Source organism: Catharus ustulatus, chromosome 8 (assembly GCF_009819885.2).
Source record: "Catharus ustulatus isolate bCatUst1 chromosome 8, bCatUst1.pri.v2, whole genome shotgun sequence".
NCBI classification, from domain to species: Eukaryota; Metazoa; Chordata; class Aves; order Passeriformes; family Turdidae; genus Catharus; species Catharus ustulatus.
In genome coordinates, this window is record NC_046228.1 from 6,915,176 (window position 1) to 6,933,508 (window position 18,333).

Sequence of the window (18,333 nt, forward strand, 5' to 3'; positions counted from 1 at the left end):
TTATGGGAGCAAGAAAATCTCCTTAGCAGGCTGGAGTCAAGACACTGCTCTGTTCTAAAGTCTGCTGAAAGCTGCCCTGGGCAAAAGCAAATTGGTGTGTCTGTCCCAGTGCCAGAATGATCTCTAGAATGCTGAATATTGAGACATTGTTTAGATCTGTCTTGTTCAGGCCTATTAACTTGTGAATCCCTGGTCTTTATTACAGCAGTGGGCAAGAACAGGGAGGGAGGCAGCCAGAAAGCAGAAAGTGTAAAATGCAGCAAATTCCCAAATGCCTGCAATTAATAATTTTAACAAATGCATTACTGTTTCTTCATGTTGACTGCCTGCTTTTTCCACTCCTCTTTCTCTGCATGCTCAATATTTTTCTCCCATCTGTCCCTTGGCTGTAATGATGGGACAGATGTACTGCCTAAGTCTTCCTCTTGGAGCTTGTATTAAAACAACCTCATTGCTCCATTCCTCCCCAGCAGTATTTATGTGCTCATCTTTCCTTATCATCTCTCCTCCCCCCATTTTCTCTGTGCCCTGTATAGATATATATGTAATGTGTTCTCTTTCATGGTCTGGGTAGAAATAATATATACACAAGGTATGAAATATTGATTGCTACATATGCTTATATATATTTTTATATATAAATATGTATGTGTGTATATATGTACATATGTTTGTGTGTCTACATGTAAAAATATGTGTTGGATGCCTTGTACCTTTCACTGTAGAAGATTCTCTGTATGGTCTTTTTATGATGTGAAACAACACATTCTTCACTTTAACTAGCCCTTCAAACTCTGTAAGAAAAGCTTTTAAACTAAAAACCTCAGCATTTTCTTCATGAGGTTCTGTTAGGATCAGCTGTGCTTTGAACTGTTAAAAACTGTCATTTCTGCTGGATGTTTTCCTCAGGAGATATTTTGGGTATGTTAAAATCATAGCTAGAGAGAAAAAGGAGCAGGAATAGCATCTGCTGTGCACGGAGGGTCTGGGAGCACAGATCCGAGTCCATCCGCTGCAGGTCACTGCCTCCACAATGTGAAAAGTTCATGGTACAGGCTGCTGCTGGAGGAGGGGAGGAAGCAAATGTTATTGTTAATGGTTTACTGTTTGCTTTTAGCAGGACCAGCCTTGGGAGTTTGGGTTAAAATTCCCCCTAGAACAGATGATTTGGCAATTAATACAATCTTCTCCCCACCACCACCTCCAGTTAGGAAATACCAGTGCATTCCACCTGTGTGCAACTCAGTTCTTGTAACCTCTGCAAATGCTTTGTGTTGTAACCTTTAGATTTTAATATCCTTAGCAACAAACAATTTTTTCCCTAAAATACAATTTTGTCTTTAGAGCGTAGGTTGGACTGACTAAGAATTGTCTGTGCTGATGACACATGCCCAGCACAAGGAGCAGAGCACTCTTGGGCTCATCCACATTCCTGGATAGTGAAAAAAAACCCACTTGATGCTCAGATTCAGAGCTCTCAACAGCATGATAATGGATTTAATACAAGTGAAAACTGAAGCAGGGTAGTCAGGAGCTATTTTTTCTCCAAGCCTTTGTTGGATAGAGCAGGAAGTGCTGCCCTCAGAATTGCAGCAAGGTCCAGATCAGGCTTTTAGCTAAACTCTCCAAAGGCAAAGACAGTTTGTGTGCAGAGACCATACATTTTTGGAATTCTTCAACAGATTAGACAAATCTGTTTGTCAGGGACCCCAGTATTGATTCATATCTGGAATGTTACTCTTTCCAGTGCAACAAACCAAAACTTCCTGTGTGGAAAAGTTCAGCTGGAGATAAGTGATGTTGAAGTGAGCTGGCATGAAACCAGCCCTGCTTGTCCCTACTACATTCAGATGTGTCACAGGAGGGAGTGGGGTTATCCTAAGGCACATCTTCATCCCCAGTACAGCTCCTGGGCTTTAACCTGCATCTCCCAATATGCTCACACACAAGTGCTGTGATGGCAGGAGAGTCTGTGCTTAATTGAGACTCTTTTTGTACGTTTTAGAGTTACTCTGGCTGCTTTAAATCTGTATTTTCCAAAGTTTGAAAGTTTGGTTGCAAACATTCTTTTTGATATGGTATTTTTTCAATATGAGTTGCCACAGTGTTGGCAAGGTTTGAAATTCTGTAGTATTTGCACAATATTTTCCTTCCCACACAGTTCTGCTAATTTTGGATCATGCTGTTTAGTCCAGTGGATGTAACTGAAGCAGAAAGGTTTGCCCAACAGCAGTAAAGGCTGTAAAGTGACCATAATCCCACTCATGGTGTGCTTGTAAAATAATGAGCAACCATGATTTAAGAGTTTAACTCTTTCTTATTTTAGAGCTTACTTCTTGTTGTTTTGCCTTTTTTTTTTTGTTACCAATAATGAGGAAGATGCTTTCTTTAAGAATCTGTTTATCTTTCTTACTAGGATGGAGAGGGTAAAATGAGTCAGTAAATACGAAGGACAGTTTTGTGTCTCCAAGTCTTATCCTGATGCAACTTTTTAAATCAATTTTACTTTGAGTTTCTGGCTGCAGGTGTCAATGAGGCAGCAATTCCCACAGCCCACAGTGTAGCTGTAGTCCAAGTCTGCAGACTTTCCATGAGAGTCTACCTTCTCTTGGGGATGCTCTGAAGACACCACAGTGTGTGTGTGTGTATGAGTTGAAGGCTGGAAGACTGACTGTGGAAGCAGAAAAATGTTCATTTTGTTTTATTTGTTTGCTAGCAAGCTTTAGTGCTGAAGAATAATAGCAAGTAACCCAGAAGTTGGCAGAAAGAGTTGAAAGATGTCTATTTTAACAGAATATAATTCAGTAGGCAGAAGTGCTGAGGAAAAGAAATTAAAACAGAGTTTTGTGAACTGTTCTTTGAATATTTTTTTTTAAGCCGAGTTCTGAGAGTGATGTAGTTACATAAGAACTTGTGTCTTTTTGAAAATATCTGTATCTGAAGGCTGAAAATCCAGTAAGAAAATAGAAAGAAAGGCAAATGCTGATTTTACAATGTGATGTTATTTTTAGGCTTGCTCTCATTACATTTTAGGGAACCTGCCCTGTTGTATTTTGCCTCCTTGAATATGCTGAGTATTTTGAAGATGTTATAAAGGCAAATGTACTTTAAAGCAATCGATTTTGAAATAGAAAATGTTGGTTGTAAGACAGAAGATGCATTACTGGCAAAGTGTATTGTATATTCCTATACAGTTAAACAGTGCAGGAGCCTCATTTTGGCAAGGACTGAATATCTGGGACATAAAGACAGACACACTTAAAATGTTGTGGCAAGGAGAGGCAAAAGGAGGCTGAGAGAGGCTGGGCCCCCTGTTAGCTGCCAGATTCACAGCTTAATTAGGAGTTCAGGTTTTAGGCCAATTATTACAGGTTTCAAAGCGATTTCCTTCGTTTCCCCACCTGTCATGTACACGAGTGCTCGGTTAGACACTTAGCATGGTAAGTGCATGCAAACCTCCCTGTTCCAGCCTGTGCAGTTGTGCTATCCAGTGTGGGCAGGACAATTCCCAGACACAGAGCTTCAGCCCCTGGCAGCAGCTCCTTGCTGGGGTGAGCTCTGAGGGGTGACCCAGGGGCTGGGACAGCCTTGTGCTGAGAGGGTGTGCTGGGTGTGCCCCCCTTCTCTGACCCCTTCTCTCTCGCAGGCAGGAATGGCATCTCCGGAAAATCCCGAGCAGCTGATCATTGCCCTGGAGCCCGAGGCTGCCTCCATCTACTGCCGAAAGCTGCGCCTGCACCAGATGATAGACCTGAGTAACAGGGCACCTGTCAATGGCTACAGCCCCAGTGACACTATTGGAACTGGATTTACACAGGGTACTTCTGTTCTTTCGCTTCTCAGATTCTCGTGCCTAAGCTTGCTCTGTCCTCAAGGGCTGGTTTCTCACCATTTCTTGTTGTCCTTGTTCTCTTGAAATGTTCAGGCTGGCAGCAGTTTGCTTTTATAAACTGTTCTGCTGCTTACCAGAGTTAGACTGTTAAGCCAGCAGATATCACAGAATGATTTGGGTTGGAAAGAAACTCAAAAATTATCTAGCTCCAACCCTCTGCCGTGGGCAGGGACACCTTTCACTAGACATGTCCTGTCCAACCTGGCCTTGGACACTTCCAGGGATGGGGCAGGCACAGCTTCTCTGGGCACCCTGTGCCAGGGCCTCACCACCCTCACAGAGAATTCTATATTTCTTCCTAATATACACTTGAATTTTAGCATGCAGGTAGCTTCCTTGTCTTGCCTTTATTTGGATGTTGTGGGAGTCTTTTAGTATTTCCACAAGATTTTTCTACCTTAATTTAAGTTAGTACTTCATGTTGGATCACTTTTTCATTCAATTTGTTGGCAGCAATTATGTGTTTGATATCTGCATTATTGAGACAGTGCTAAATAACTGAATCTACAATGAAGATTAGTCAGAGGTGTTCCAAAGTATTGTCAAATGCCTTTTGATGTCATCTTTATGAAATAATGACTTCCAACACTCAGTGGAACACATTGCATTGGAATGTAGCAGTGAATTTATCTGCATGTTGAAGAGCAACAGGATAATGCACTTCTGATTTATTGAGCTGGGATTTGCTGCTACTGTCACTGTTTGAAGGGGAGGGACAGAGATTGGGCTGCTGTAAGTCACTTGACAGAAAATCCTTCATCAGCAGAGTTTTTTGATGTTGGCAGTCTGCTGAAACTGGAGGGAAATATAGGGGGAAAAAAAGGAAAATGGCCTGCAGCAGTAAGATTTGATTGCTGCATAATGTGCATATTTCTCTATATCTCTGTGAATTGTAACATCATACTGATGGTAGTGTGACAATCCATCCTAGAAGGAGTTTTTCAGGGGAGTCTGTATTTTATCACATTTGCTAGGTCAAAACAGTAGAGGCAAGTGGGAGGTTAAGCTAGTAGAGCTATTCCTGCATTTACCAGAGCATATTTTTTTTAGTTAGGCAGAGTGACTACACCGTTCTCCCAAATCCATGGCTCTCTAGCCAGCACTTGTCAGATGTGTTCAGTGTTTGGAGGCCCACGCAGAGTACAGGACACAATCTGTTTTCAGGATTCTGTCCCTTCAGGGCCCCTTGGCTTCTGTCCCCCTCATTCGTGCCCTGAACTATTCCAGTTCCATGTGATTTTACATGAACTCACTTTCAGACAACACAGGGATTTGCTTCTGGGAAAATAATAAAGGAGTTTATCTGGTTAAGGTTTTGAAGCTGGGCAGAATCTGGCAGATCATGGATTTCTGCTAATGGGCTTTTTCTTGGGTGGGAGTACCACTCTCATTCTTGACTTTGTATGGTAAAAAGCTATTGGGGATGAGAAAGGTTTCATGTCAAAATTAATGAAAACAAAGTTTGGAGTGAATTAATTTGGGGTTGGAATTAAAATTTCATAAAGGCATGGCAAGCACCCAAGACAAGCTGAGAACAGATTAAGGAGAAAAACCCTTTAAATATAAACAGAGAGAAGCACTCCAAGGACCATATTATTGCTGTGAAGTCAAAACAAAAATTCTAGTGTTCATAGGAGCAAGGATAAGCTTGCTTCAGTTGTAGTTAAAGACTGGCTCTTGTGTTCACTTGTAGCCCACAGGAGGGAATGAAAGGATTGCCATTGATTTCTGTGGGCTTGACAGGCCCTCCCTAGGACCTGGTGCTTGTCCTCTCATGGAATTCTTCATCTGGGCTCTCCCTGTGCTGCCAAGTCAGTGCTGAGGCTGGGGCAGCTCTCTGCATCGTGGGGTCTTTCTGGGGAGGGTGCAGCAGCAAGTGGAGCTGATGCTCTGTTTTCTGATGGCAGGCACTATAGGAATAGGAAGCAAAGTGCATTCTGTGATTTATGTGCTGGTATTTTCAGAAAAAATTTCCACTCATGACAGGCTGCCTCTCCTGTAGTGTTTTATGAAGTGCCTTTGAAGGTGACTGATGATAACACAAGGAATGTAGGTTTTTTTGATTGTTATAGAGGTTGATTTAGAAGCATATATAGCAGAGGTTCTCACTACTCTGCTTTCTCTTGACAGGCTGTTCTGCATCTTTTAAATGTCTAAGTAGCAGTTAAGTCTTGTAAGTGAACAGCTTGACACTTAATTTTTAATGGGTGTACATTTTAAATATGATGGGGGTCAGCCCTGCTGATCACTGTGTCCTTAAGAAGTTACTAATGTGGGCAGCAGAGCTTCTGGCTGCTGCTTTTGGGGTGGGCTGGCATCCTGAGAGGCTGGGGAGGTGTATTTGCCTGGGCTCTCAAAATGAGCAGTGGCTTTTTGGAAATGTGGGGATGTTCTCCCCTGCAGGTGGTGTGGGGCTTGGCTGGGAGCGGGCTGGGGCTGCCACCTGCTGGTGGAGGCTACTGTGAGCACAGCTGGCTGCTGTGAGCACAGCTGGCTGCTGTGAGCACAGCTGGCTGCCAGCCCCCACCCTGCTGCCAGCACACACTTTGCCAGCGACAGTGTACTAAAAAACTGCAAGTCAAACCTGCTTATAGCTTTCTTATTAGATTACTACTGTATAAGATTAGTTTGCATTATTTTTATTAGGTAATCAGTACAGATTAAAATACAAATAAGTATATATAACAATATCAAGAAGGTCAGGGTGGCTATAAACCATTTTTCCTTCTTTCCAGGAATGACATTCTAACGTTCCTGGTCCCAATGCAGTAATTTTTGTACATTTGTTTTGTTAAGAAGTGATACATACAACTCTGTCAACCTGCTTGCACTTGTTTCCTGTATTTTTAATGTTTATTTCTTCATGCTTTTTTATGCTCAGTAACTTTTTTTTTTGTCAATCTCTAGGGAAGGAGCATGTGCGCCGGAACCGGCAGAGCCGGACCTTCATGGTGGAAAACGTCATAGGAGAGATCTGGTCTGAGCTGGAGGAAGGTACTGTCCTTTCCTGAGCAAACTTGGCTCTGACTGGTTCTGTATTGCAAGCAAATATTGTGTTTCCCACAAAGGTGCTGTGCACTGCATTGTTCTCACGGTGGTTATAAAGGGGAAAAGGAAAAAACCACAAGTTCATGTGCTGCTCTTAGTTACAAGTGCTGAATTGCAATTCTGCATGCTCCAGCTTAATAAGATTTATTAATGAGATGGTGGAAAGGCATGCAACTCAAATATTTTCCTCAGAACAGGCATTTTAAATATGTTGTAATATTTGGTAGCCCACTAGGCTGTACACCAGCAGCATGAGCAGTCCCACTGTTCAGCTGTGCTACGTCAATAACTTTTGACATCTATCTCTAATATTTGTTATTAATCATTGTGCTGTAATTACTGGCAAACCTCAAGTCTTCAGCAGGGCCACTGCTGGCTGTCTGTAGGCCATTATCTCCCCTGGTGCCTTTTTGCAGTGAGCTGTGTGCTCACCGTGGTGTAAATGCCCCTGGCTCTCCCCTTGGTGTTCCAGGTGATCGGTACATCGTGGTGGACAGCGGAGGAGGCACGGTGGATATGACTGTGCATCAGATCAGGCTCCCTGAGGGACACCTGAAAGAACTCTACAAAGCAACAGGTAATGTCCCTTCCACTGCTTGCTTTATGTAATTAGGTTGTGGGTTATATATTTATGTAATGTTTTGGCTTGTCAGTGAAAGAAATGTATACCTTTATTGGATTTTACTGACAGTTCTTCCTGAAATGAGACCAGCACTCAAAATTAGTGTAACCCAGTGGAATAATTAATTTATAGTGGTAGTGTTACAGTGGCTGTGATGATACAGGGGTAACAATGAGACAAAGGTAAGACCATGTTGTGTATTAAACCAACTGTTACATTTAGGGAAGATCCTTTTTTGTGGACCTTCTCCCCTGACAGTGCTGTTCTGATGTGTCTGTGATCAACTCAAAATGCCATAAGAATATTAAAGAACATCCAGAATATTGAAACTGTGTTTTGTCTGTGCTGCAGGTGGGCCATACGGTTCTCTAGGTGTGGACTACGAGTTTGAAAAGCTGCTGTGTAAAATATTTGGGGAGGATTTCATCGAGCAGTTCAAAATCAAGCGCCCTGCAGCCTGGGTGGATCTGATGATCGCGTTTGAGTCGCGCAAGCGGGCGGCAGCTCCCGACAGGACCAACCCCCTGAACATCACCCTGCCCTTCTCCTTCATTGACTACTACAAGAAGTTCCGAGGCCACAGTGTGGAACATGCCCTGAGGAAAAGCAAGTGAGTAGGCAATTGAAACCACATGGATGCAGAATTAACTACTGGTAGCAATGACAAATAATTAAAATATCCTAATTACATTAGGACTGAAAGGCATTGGTGTAGAAGTGTTGCCTCTGGTGCAGTTTCCAGAATGAAAAGTTCTGACTGATCTCTTGCAAAAGCTTTTCTGTACAAGGCTTGCACTTTTCAGATATTGCTTGCTATGACTTCTGTTAGGCCACCACTGCATCACTCTTTCTGACAGTATATTGTGAGTCTCTTGCGTGTTAATTAGGAATGTCAGATCAAACACAGAATTTGTTGCCTAGAACCTTAAATTTTAGTGGTTTGGATTCTGGAAAATATCCAAGATTGTGAGATTTATAAATATGTTCATGGCTTGAGGGAAGTTATTAACAGTATCAGATCACTGGAGAAAACATACAGTACTACATAAAACTACAAGGGGGGAGCCTTTGGCTTTTGAAGTGATGGCAGGCTTTTGCTTCTTACAGTATTTTACAAGTTTGATAATTTGCTTAATAGGCAGGGAGACATAATCCCCTCCAGAGATTTTAATTCTTGATTTTCAGTATCAAGAAGTCACCCTAAATGACAAGATCATGGGCTGCCGTAGAAAAGAAAGTGAGCAGAAAGTAGAAATGGGCATTTTGCATCTTTTGGAGTTATATATTACAGAAAACCTGGAGTTTAATGGTGTAAAAGAGAATGAACAAGAGAACCTGTGAATCTGGGGCAGAGGGCTTGGGACTTGAGAAGGGATGATTTGCTATTTAGTATCTGTACCTTAATTTTTTAAACCAGCCAGTGTTGACTGTAGTAGCCAGGCTGGAACTCCTGCATCTCTTTCAGAAGTTACTGGTAAATGTACTGTAAGCTTAAATGACTTGGAATCCAGCTAAAAGTAACTTTCTAAATGAGACTGAGGTTCCAAAATGATTAAAAATTTCTGTAAGTACTCCCCCTCACGAGGGCATCTCCTTTTTATTAGTAGTCTTAATGGTGAATGTTAGAGGAAATGCTAAATGCTTCCTTCAAATGAAATGAAATTAATTGGATAACAGGATAGAAAGAGTGTAAAGGTTGACATATAATGTGGGTGAATGAAAGGGAGATTACTGAGCTATACAGATGTGTATCATGCTAGAACAGCATAATGCCTGTGTTCACTTAATAAATGTTATGCCTCATTAAAATGCTGTTCTTTCTTCTCCTTCTGAGGCTTCCCAACTTGCTTGTTTTCCTTGTGTGTTTCCAGTGGCTTTGGCCTGCCACTGCTATAATCTAAATGTTGCCCTTCTGGGGATGAATCAGTGCTGTTTCAGATGAGCGAGCACTGCATTGACTGCCAGCTGTTTCAGAGAGCAGTTGAGCATTGCTAATGCTGCAGAAGGCAATCAGGCAAAGAAAACAACAATTAGACAAGCCAAAATAGTAATTCTCCCTTCAAGTTTTACATAACTGGAGTTGGTATGGGGCTAGGGTGAGGTGGAGCACTTTGTTCCAAGGAAAATGCACACAGATTCTGTAAACTCATTAATTCATTTATTTAATGGTGGTTGTTTTGCAGCTCAGCTTTAATGTTCTTTCTCACTGTTCCTTTGCAGTGTGGACTTTGTGAAGTGGTCCTCCCAGGGAATGCTGAGGATGAGCCCAGATGCAATGAATGCTCTTTTCAAACCTACAATTGACCAGATTGTTCAGCACCTGAGTGAGTATCTGTGTGTGATTCCACCTCCTGGCTGAGCTGAAACTGAGGCTTTGCTCACCCATTTCAACCCAGTAACAGCCCTCCTGGTATGCACCAGTTGTGGACAAGGAATTCAGTTCTGAAACTTGCAGCTCTCCACAAATCAGCCAGGAAGATAATACAAATAAAGGATATGTCCTGAGCACATAGTCCTGCCTAGCTCTGGTGCTAACTATACTGTGGGATTCAGTTCTCTTACTTCCTAAGCTTCAATTACTCTGCTCCCAGGGCTGTGCAAGCATTTACAAGCGCTGAGAAACCCAGATCCTGCAACAACTAAATTATGCCAGAGTTGTAACTTGTTTCTGACCATTCCAGCTATTAAGACCTCCAATTTGTTCCTCCCTAGTGGAAGGTCACATTTGTTCATGACCATCCAAATCACATCTCTAAAGCACAAATAGTAAATGATGCATCATGGTAAAAGTACTTCCAGGCATGGCTTAAGCAGCAATGAATTTATTTGTCCAGTAATGGAAAGTGGCATGTGCTCATTGGCAAAGTTGCTATTTAAAGTCTTCCTAGTGCATCTAGTAGAGTATAATGCTTGTGGTGAGAAAAGTGTTTCTTTCTACACATTGCAAAGCACTATTTGAAATAAATATCCAGCAATAAATGTATTTACTCATCATATGTGAGGGATTATTAGCTAAATTTCAGAACTTAATCAACAAGTATAGAGTAGCTTGTATGTGAGCAGAGAGGGGGACCTAGGACTGCAGCAGTTGTGACAGGTGACTTGTTTGAACTAAAAGAGAGCCTACAACTGAACTGCATGATTTTCTTGAAAGTAGATGTGGGCTTAAGCTAAGAAGGAAAATCTGTAAAAAGGTAAAGGGGGATTATTTCACAGATGTTATTTATTGTGGTTAGCATGCTGGGGTCAGAAATAATAAGATGGAGTGATTTATATGGACTGCATTGGAGGTCGATTTTAAATGCCACTTCAGAAATTCTGTGTGCTTTGGGGTGAGTGAATTCCCAGTGAAATACACTGGAGGTAACAGGAGTGGGACTGGTGCATGCTGAGGGTGGCAGTGTGGGCACAGATGTGGCAGTTTCAGTATGGAACACCCAGTGCACTCAGACATTGGCATTTTCACTTGTTAAGGTGGGTTTTACTGAATGCTCTCTGTTTCTGTTCAGGTGAAGTGTTTGACAAGCCAGAGGTGACCAACGTGAAGTTTCTGTTCCTGGTGGGCGGCTTTGCCGAATCCCCCTTGCTCCAGCAAGCCGTGCAGAGCACTTTCGGCTCGAGGTGCCGGGTCATCATCCCCCAGGATGTGGGTCTGACCATCCTCAAGGGAGCTGTTCTCTTTGGCCTCGACCCTGCTGTCATCAAGGTGCGGCGCTCCCCTCTCACCTACGGCGTGGGGGTGCTCAACCGCTTCGTGGAGGGCAAGCACCCCGCGGAGAAGCTGCTGGTCAAGGACGGCACGCGCTGGTGCACCGACGTCTTCGACAAATTCATCTCAGCCGACCAGTCTGTAGCCCTGGGAGAGACTGTGACCCGCAGTTACACACCTGCCAAGCCTTCTCAGTTAGTCATAGTGATCAACATCTACAGCTCGGAGCAAGACAGCGTCAGCTTCATCACCGAGCCCGGCGTGAAGAAGTGCGGCACGCTGCGCTTGGATCTGACGGGGACTGACGCTGCCGTGCCCAACCGGCGCGAGATCAAAACGCTCATGCAGTTTGGGGACACTGAGATCAAAGCCATGGCTGTCGATGTGGCGACCTCTAAAAGTGTCAAAGTTGGTATTGATTTCTTAAATTACTAACGGCCCTTTCCCCCCACCGCAGCCTGTTTGTGGGACTGATCTTCCACTGTTCCGTTTTTTGACTTTCCGTCTGTCATGTCATCACCTTGAATTTCAGCAGGCTACATGAGAACAGCTAGTAAGGTGGGGTGTGTTGTGTTTGTGTCCTTTGGTGACCAAGGACTGCATCTTGAAAGACCTTTAAAAAGTTTTGGGAGCAGAAGTTCCAGAGGTAGTAAAAATTACCAAGTTATTCAAGCATGCTTAAAGATCTACCTTTATAAAGTAAACACTGATTATTGTCGGGTCCTGAAGGTTAGTTAAAAAAATGCCAAGTTGTAATCTCTTTGCCTTGTTCTTCTTCCTCTTCCTCCTGAGAAAAACTCACTAACCCACGTGGCCGTTATAGGGGGTGTATCTGTGTGGGATATCTGTTTAAACAGCACCATCCTCTGGCAATGGGAACAAATTAGTAGTTTTATTGTATTATTTTGATTTTGCCCGGTGCTTTCAGAATTTAAAGTGCTGAAAATCAATGACTCAGAGAAATAGGATCTAAATTACTTAAATTCTGTGTAAAGAAAATCCCCAGAAATCCTTAAAATCATATTTAGGAAATACATACGTGTTTTGAGGGCCTAATGTTGATTGCTCCAGTTTGAAAACAAGGCCTTTCTCGTCAAAGCTCTCAAAACAAGCTGCCAGATAATTAGCTAGCATTACCCTCATCATACTTTGGAAAATAATATTAAGAACAAACCTATTTCTCTTTTGAGTCTTCTAAACCTATTTTTATTAGTCCCATCTGAAACCACAGAATCACAGAGTAGTTGAGCTTGAAGGGGACGTCCGTTGACTATCTGATAAAACCTCTCCATTCTAAGCAATATCAGTCAAAACAAATTGCTTTTCCCAATCTTTATTCCAAAATGAAGATTCCTAAGCTCTAGGCAACTTGTTTGACAACCCTCACTGCAAATTATTTTCTTATGCTTAAAAGGAATTTCTTGAGTTTAAATTTGTGCGCGTTGCCTCTCTCTTGTTCCTTCACTGGATACCTCTGAGAACTCTGGCTCCATCCTCTTTCCTGCCAGCTCCCAGGCATTTGTACACATTCCTAGCATCCCCTGAACCTCCAACAGCCCTCCAACTCTTGAAAAAATCTTGAAAAATCCCCCAGTCCCTTCCTCCCCTTGGTGACCCTTAGCTGGTCTCAGCGCTGTGTCCGTGTCTCGTCCTGGGACGCACAGAGCTGGAGCTGGCACTCAGACTGCTCTGAATCAGGGCAGCAGTGGCTCTGCCAGAGCTGCTGACAGTGCTGTTCCCAGTGCAGCCCAGGAGGCTGCTGGCATTCTGCATGGCAGGGGCACACCAAGGTGCTGCTGTGCTGCCAAGCTGCTTCCCACACACTTGTGCCACAGCTTCTCCTGCTGCATGGGGTATTCCTGCCCAGCTTCACTTTGCACTTGGCTTTCCTGAACTTTGTGAGGTTCCTGTCTGCACTTTTCTTCAGCCTGTCAGCATCCCTCTGACCCATCTGCTTTATCAAGCACTTCCCCAAGTGATCCTGTTTCTTTTCTTGTTCATTCCTGTGTTAAGATTTGGAAGCACAGCCTGATGATGACTGTCCAGAAACATTTAAACAATTCAGAAGAGACAAAACATTCAGATCAAAAGTACCATAATGTATTTTTTGTAACAAACATTTTAGTTCAGTAAAATATATTGCTGGATTGAGTTGAATGGCCAATGAAGTGGAAGGCAGAAGCCAATAGAATGAAATTACATTAAATAAAGCATTCCTTACCTGGCAGTGAGCACTGAGCTCTTGACACAGGAGAAATGCACTGATGGCCATGGTAGCATCTTGTTTTCTAAATAACTTTGTGGAAATGTTTCCTTAAACATGCTCACCTGGAAAATTTTTTTTGCAACTGGAATAGTTTGCAACTAGAATAGTTTTTATTTTGCAAAATGCTACAGGAGGAAAACTTCTCAATCCTACATTCTGTATCTGCCATTAACTGACAACTTCAGATTCAAATCCTAATTTCACTCCAAATTAGCAGGCTGGTACCAACCTGCAGAATCACTCTAAAGTGCTGACACTTTCCAAAGCATTTATACAGAGCTGCCTGATTACCTGCTGGAATTCATTACATTTTCAAAACTTTGCCACATTAATTATTAACCTAAACCCTCCTTTTTAAAAAGTTGAGCATGAGTTAAATCCATTACTGACACTTTTGGGAGATTAAAGCTTTATCAGTTATTACATTAATTTATGTTCCAATCCTGCACTTAAACTTTCTGTGTTTATCCTGGAGTTTTGCCACCGTAGAGAGCTGCAGAACTGATCCGCTGCATTTTGTCATTGAGTTTTCTGTGTCTCCTGCAGAACTCCCTGGTTGAATGGGAAATGTGTTCTGCATTCAGCTTTAAAATAAATAAATAAATAAAGGACTATGAAGAATGCTAGTCACAGTATCCTGCTGGATACTTTCTATAATTACAAAGTGTGCTTGCTAGCAGTCGATTTCCTGCTGCCTGCTAAATGCTTTAAAAGCTAAATACTGGGATTTTTTTTGTGTGTGTTGCTTTCCATGGTTTACAAACAAGAGAAACTTTAAGATGAGTTATGAACAATATAATTTTATGTATATACAATATTTAAATATTGTACAGACTCTTTCTTTCTACAGTGCTATTTTCTTGTATAAAAATGCACTTTGCCTCTGTTGATTTCATTCAGCTGTTAATTTTAAATAACACAGTTTCTCAATCAGCTTCTGTAATTACAGGCTTTTAAAGATGGTAAGATATGAAATGTAAAAGGCCGATCTTATAATAATAGGAAAGAAATGTTGGTGTGTCAGAGAATACAACATTCTTCCTGCAATGCAAGTCAGACCAGCTAAGCACATCACACAAATGCAATAGTCTGTTGCTGGAGTTTCCATTTCTTTGTTTCAGATGGTGACCATTCCATCTCCAGCAATTCTTCATAATAATGGATGAATCCTCCTGTAAAAGCAAAAATCAGATTGTAAAATCTGGGTATACAGCTTCTTCACTGGGTTTTGGGTTTTTAGTAAGGGTCTTCTCTAGTTTAAAAAACAACAACAACAAATGAAAAACTACCTTCCAAAGTCAGGCAACACTCTTGTATTGTAGCTGCAGGTAAGACACAGTCTCTGTCGACCACTTCCACCTGCCAAAAAACTGTTATAGAAAAATAGGCTTTGCTGTCTTTGCATGCTATGTTAAGCTGAATCTGTCCAGTTCTGCACAGATTTGTTTTCAGTGGCCTTAACACAGGATTTAGTCTAATGAGTGGCTGCCACCCCTGTCTCCCCTGTGAAGAGGAGGTGACCTGCAAGATCAGGTGGCCCCTGATTTTTGTGCTGTTCCCAGCCTGCAGGGAAAGCTACAGGTGTGTTCTGCAGCTCCTCTGAAGCACAGTTCCCTGCACAGCAGCGATTCTCTGCCCTTCTGATTCACCTTTTGTAAGATCCCATCTGGATCCAAGCAGGGGCTTGTTGCTGAAATCCCTGTGACTGTAAAACGTGGTTTACATATTTTTTGCACTTCCTCCTTCAGTCTGATGAGAACACTGTCAAGCTTATCTTTGCAGAGCACTGAACTACTGAACAAAGTCCCAGCTGTCCTTGTTGCCCTCTTTCAGAATGGAAAAGTAGCTTGTCTCTCTAAGGAATTAGAATTGTTAAGTAGAATATTAAGCTGTGGTCTGTAGTCTATAACCAAATTAAACAACTTTACATTGTATAAGAGGCATGTGGGTGCCCATTTTGGGAAAGGATGTTAGGCTGTAAAATTAATAAGAAATTGATTAGGAAATGAGGGATTTTTAGAATTGTAGTTGTGATACTTTAGCAGGACAATCCCCTGCAGAGCATTTTTTTGGTAGGGGTTTCAGATGACATTGTGCAACTTAATGTTGAAGAGACAACAAGGCCAGCTATCCATAGGGAAAGCAGAAGGTCTTGGCAGGAGTTTTGCTCTAAGCAGCAACTTGCAAGTTTGGGTCCAAGTTACTGAACTCTTGGCTGAAGTTTAGCAGCTATTTGTGATGGAATGATAAATTGTGCTAGAATATGATAAATGTGCAGTGGTGGTTAGGACAGTTTGCATTGGTATGAGTATACCAATATTCATATACAGGAGTTTTAATGCATTATTATGAGAAGGCTAATTATATATTGCAGAGATTTAATAGCCAAGATAAACTGCATATTTATGATATGAAGTGGCTTAAGCGGATGAATAGTATAAAAGTTGTTGGGCATAATGTCACAGTACTCACCTGCTTGAAATAATCTTAAACTATATTATGAAACCAACCATTGTGGTCTTGTTCACCTCTGTGCAAGATAAATTCAGATTTCACTGATACTTGGAGCTGTTCACAACTTGTCTGGATTGTATCTTGAGTGTTCTTGTGTCCTCAATCATGTCAAATAAAATACCTTAAAACCCATTTCTCTTTTTGGGTGCTCCTGTTCTTATGAAAATGACTATAAAAAGGAACCTAATTTGTTACAAAAGTAAGACAGGCCAAGTGGTTATGCTTGGATTTGGTTGCTCCTTCATGTGTGTAAGTGAGCAGAAGTGGCACCAAGTGTCTGTACAGCTTCAGTTCACTTGTGTGCCCAAGGTGCTTCACTGCTGCTCCTGACTCAGCTCCCAGCAAAACTAGTGTGGCTCTCTGAGTAAGGTGTTTGTTGGAGTTCAGGCAGAAGGACTTTGGGCACTACCAAAAGTAGATCAGGTATTTCCTGTAATGATGCTCTCAGAGAGCCAGGAAATCAAATACAAAATCTGATATAGCAAAGGTAACTGTAATCTCTTATGTCTTGCATTATTAAAAGCTGTTTTATAGTTAAAAATGCATTATCAGGCCAGTATGCTGGCCAATAATTAGGTATATTAGCATGAGAATGTGGCTCTTTATAGATCTGGGGATGTTCAGTAAGGTCCAGCTGCACTGAAAAAACCCTTGCACAGCAGTTTGTGCAGTATTACATTTATCTGCTAGCAGTTGTAGGCTGTGTCCTCTGAAATTCAGCAGTGCTGGCACAAGCTCTGGAGGTGATTCAGTGGCACAGGTGACCTTGGTCCATGATGCTGCAAAGATGCAGAGAGTGAACTGAGATGCTTTAGCAGCCACTACACCCAACTTCCACCCATTTGCTGCAATGAAGGTGTTTTACAAGTGCTTTATGACTATAATTATAAACACCATCCTAATAGGCTAGGTACTGTATTTAACTTGTAATGAACTTGATTTCAGCTAAACATTCAATTAATGTTACTAGTACAATGGGAAATGTAATTACAGTCTTCAGAGGCACATTAAGAACCAAATTTTGCTTTCGGTGTTCTACCACACTGCTGAAGATTCCAGTGGAGTTTCATGTATTTGCATTCAGAATTTGGTCCTTACACTGGACTTTTCTAAATCTTAAGGCTTTCTCATATATTTAAAGCTGCAGCCTCATCTTGATAGAAGGGGTACTGAAATTTGCAGATTTTGTATTCATGTGGATAGCCATGGAATAAAACAACTTGTAAAAGGGCCTCCCTGACAGCAATGTCCAACTCTTTGTTTTAGGGACAAGGCATTCAGAGCTCCTTTAGTCAGTGCAAGAACTGCTTGACTTTAAGGAGATGCAGCTTGGGTAAATTAGTAAGAAGTGCAAATGCTTTGTGTGACTGGAATTCAGGCCTGGGTTTTGCCAGTCTTGTACTTAATTTTTTTAGGAATATATTCTGTTTTATTAGTTCTCATTCATGCCTTGCTGTGTTCTAACAATCAAAAACATTTTTTGTGGTGATACCAGTGCAGAGTCACAATAAGGTGTCGTGTTTTTTTCCTTCAAGTTAAAGAACGTGAGTATTCAAAAAAAAGGAGAAGTTTCCACCACAGCCTGTGCAGTTCACAGACGCAAAAACTGTCTTGTGCCATCCTTAATGCTATATATTGAGTCAGTTTACTGCAAACATTTTTCTGCAAACCCAGAAATTTTGTGTTGTCTTTAGTTAATGTACAATTGATTAGGTACTGGCTATGATTTTAAATAGTATCTGTTTAATAGTGCCTATTTTCTAATTTTTCAGGGATTGCAATAATAGGGAGAAGTTTACTAGATGCCATATCCCAGGAGCTCTGGCTTTGTGCCCAGAGCATAAATTACTGAATCAGGCCATGGGGTTCATTACCAAGCAATGGCAAAAATAATTAAGAACTTGATAGATTGCAGCCACCATGATCCTTCTATCAGTGTCCACAGGTGAGCTGACAGGAGAAATGAAAAATAAATCTAGGCTTACTCTGGGAATATTGTGTGCTGCAGTGGAGCCAAGACATCAAAGGGGGATGATGCCATACACAGTGTAAGGAAACAAAGGAATTGGCTGGAGAATGTGGAAGCAGGACCTGGATGTGCTGGAACAGAGGCATTGGAGTGCTCCAGCAGTTACAAGGTCAGGGATGGTTTCAAAGCAGAGTGGTGAGATAGAGCTGTGGCTGCCAGGGTTTGTTGAAGTGCAGCAATGTAAGGAGTTAGAAAGGTGACTCTCCCTTTCCTAAGGGCAGCAAGGAGTATTTCCTTCCCTTTGAGGAGCAAT

The 18,333-nt window shown here is 41.9% G+C and overlaps 1 protein-coding gene across 2 annotated transcripts in view; it reads left to right on the top strand.

Moving 5' to 3' along the window:
• Window positions 1-16,183, top strand: part of HSPA12A (heat shock protein family A (Hsp70) member 12A) — a 52,461-nt gene extending 36,278 nt beyond the window's left edge. For both annotated transcript variants that reach the window (XM_033065714.1, XM_033065715.2), the window contains exons 8-13: window positions 3,647-3,818; window positions 6,800-6,886; window positions 7,413-7,517; window positions 7,914-8,172; window positions 9,783-9,886; window positions 11,072-16,183. In XM_033065714.1, coding sequence (XP_032921605.1) covers window positions 3,647-3,818; window positions 6,800-6,886; window positions 7,413-7,517; window positions 7,914-8,172; window positions 9,783-9,886; window positions 11,072-11,706 — 1,362 coding nt within the window. In that variant the 3' untranslated portion in view covers window positions 11,707-16,183. The remainder of the gene's footprint in view (window positions 1-3,646; window positions 3,819-6,799; window positions 6,887-7,412; window positions 7,518-7,913; window positions 8,173-9,782; window positions 9,887-11,071) is intronic.
• The last annotated feature ends 2,150 nt before the right edge of the window (window positions 16,184-18,333 follow it).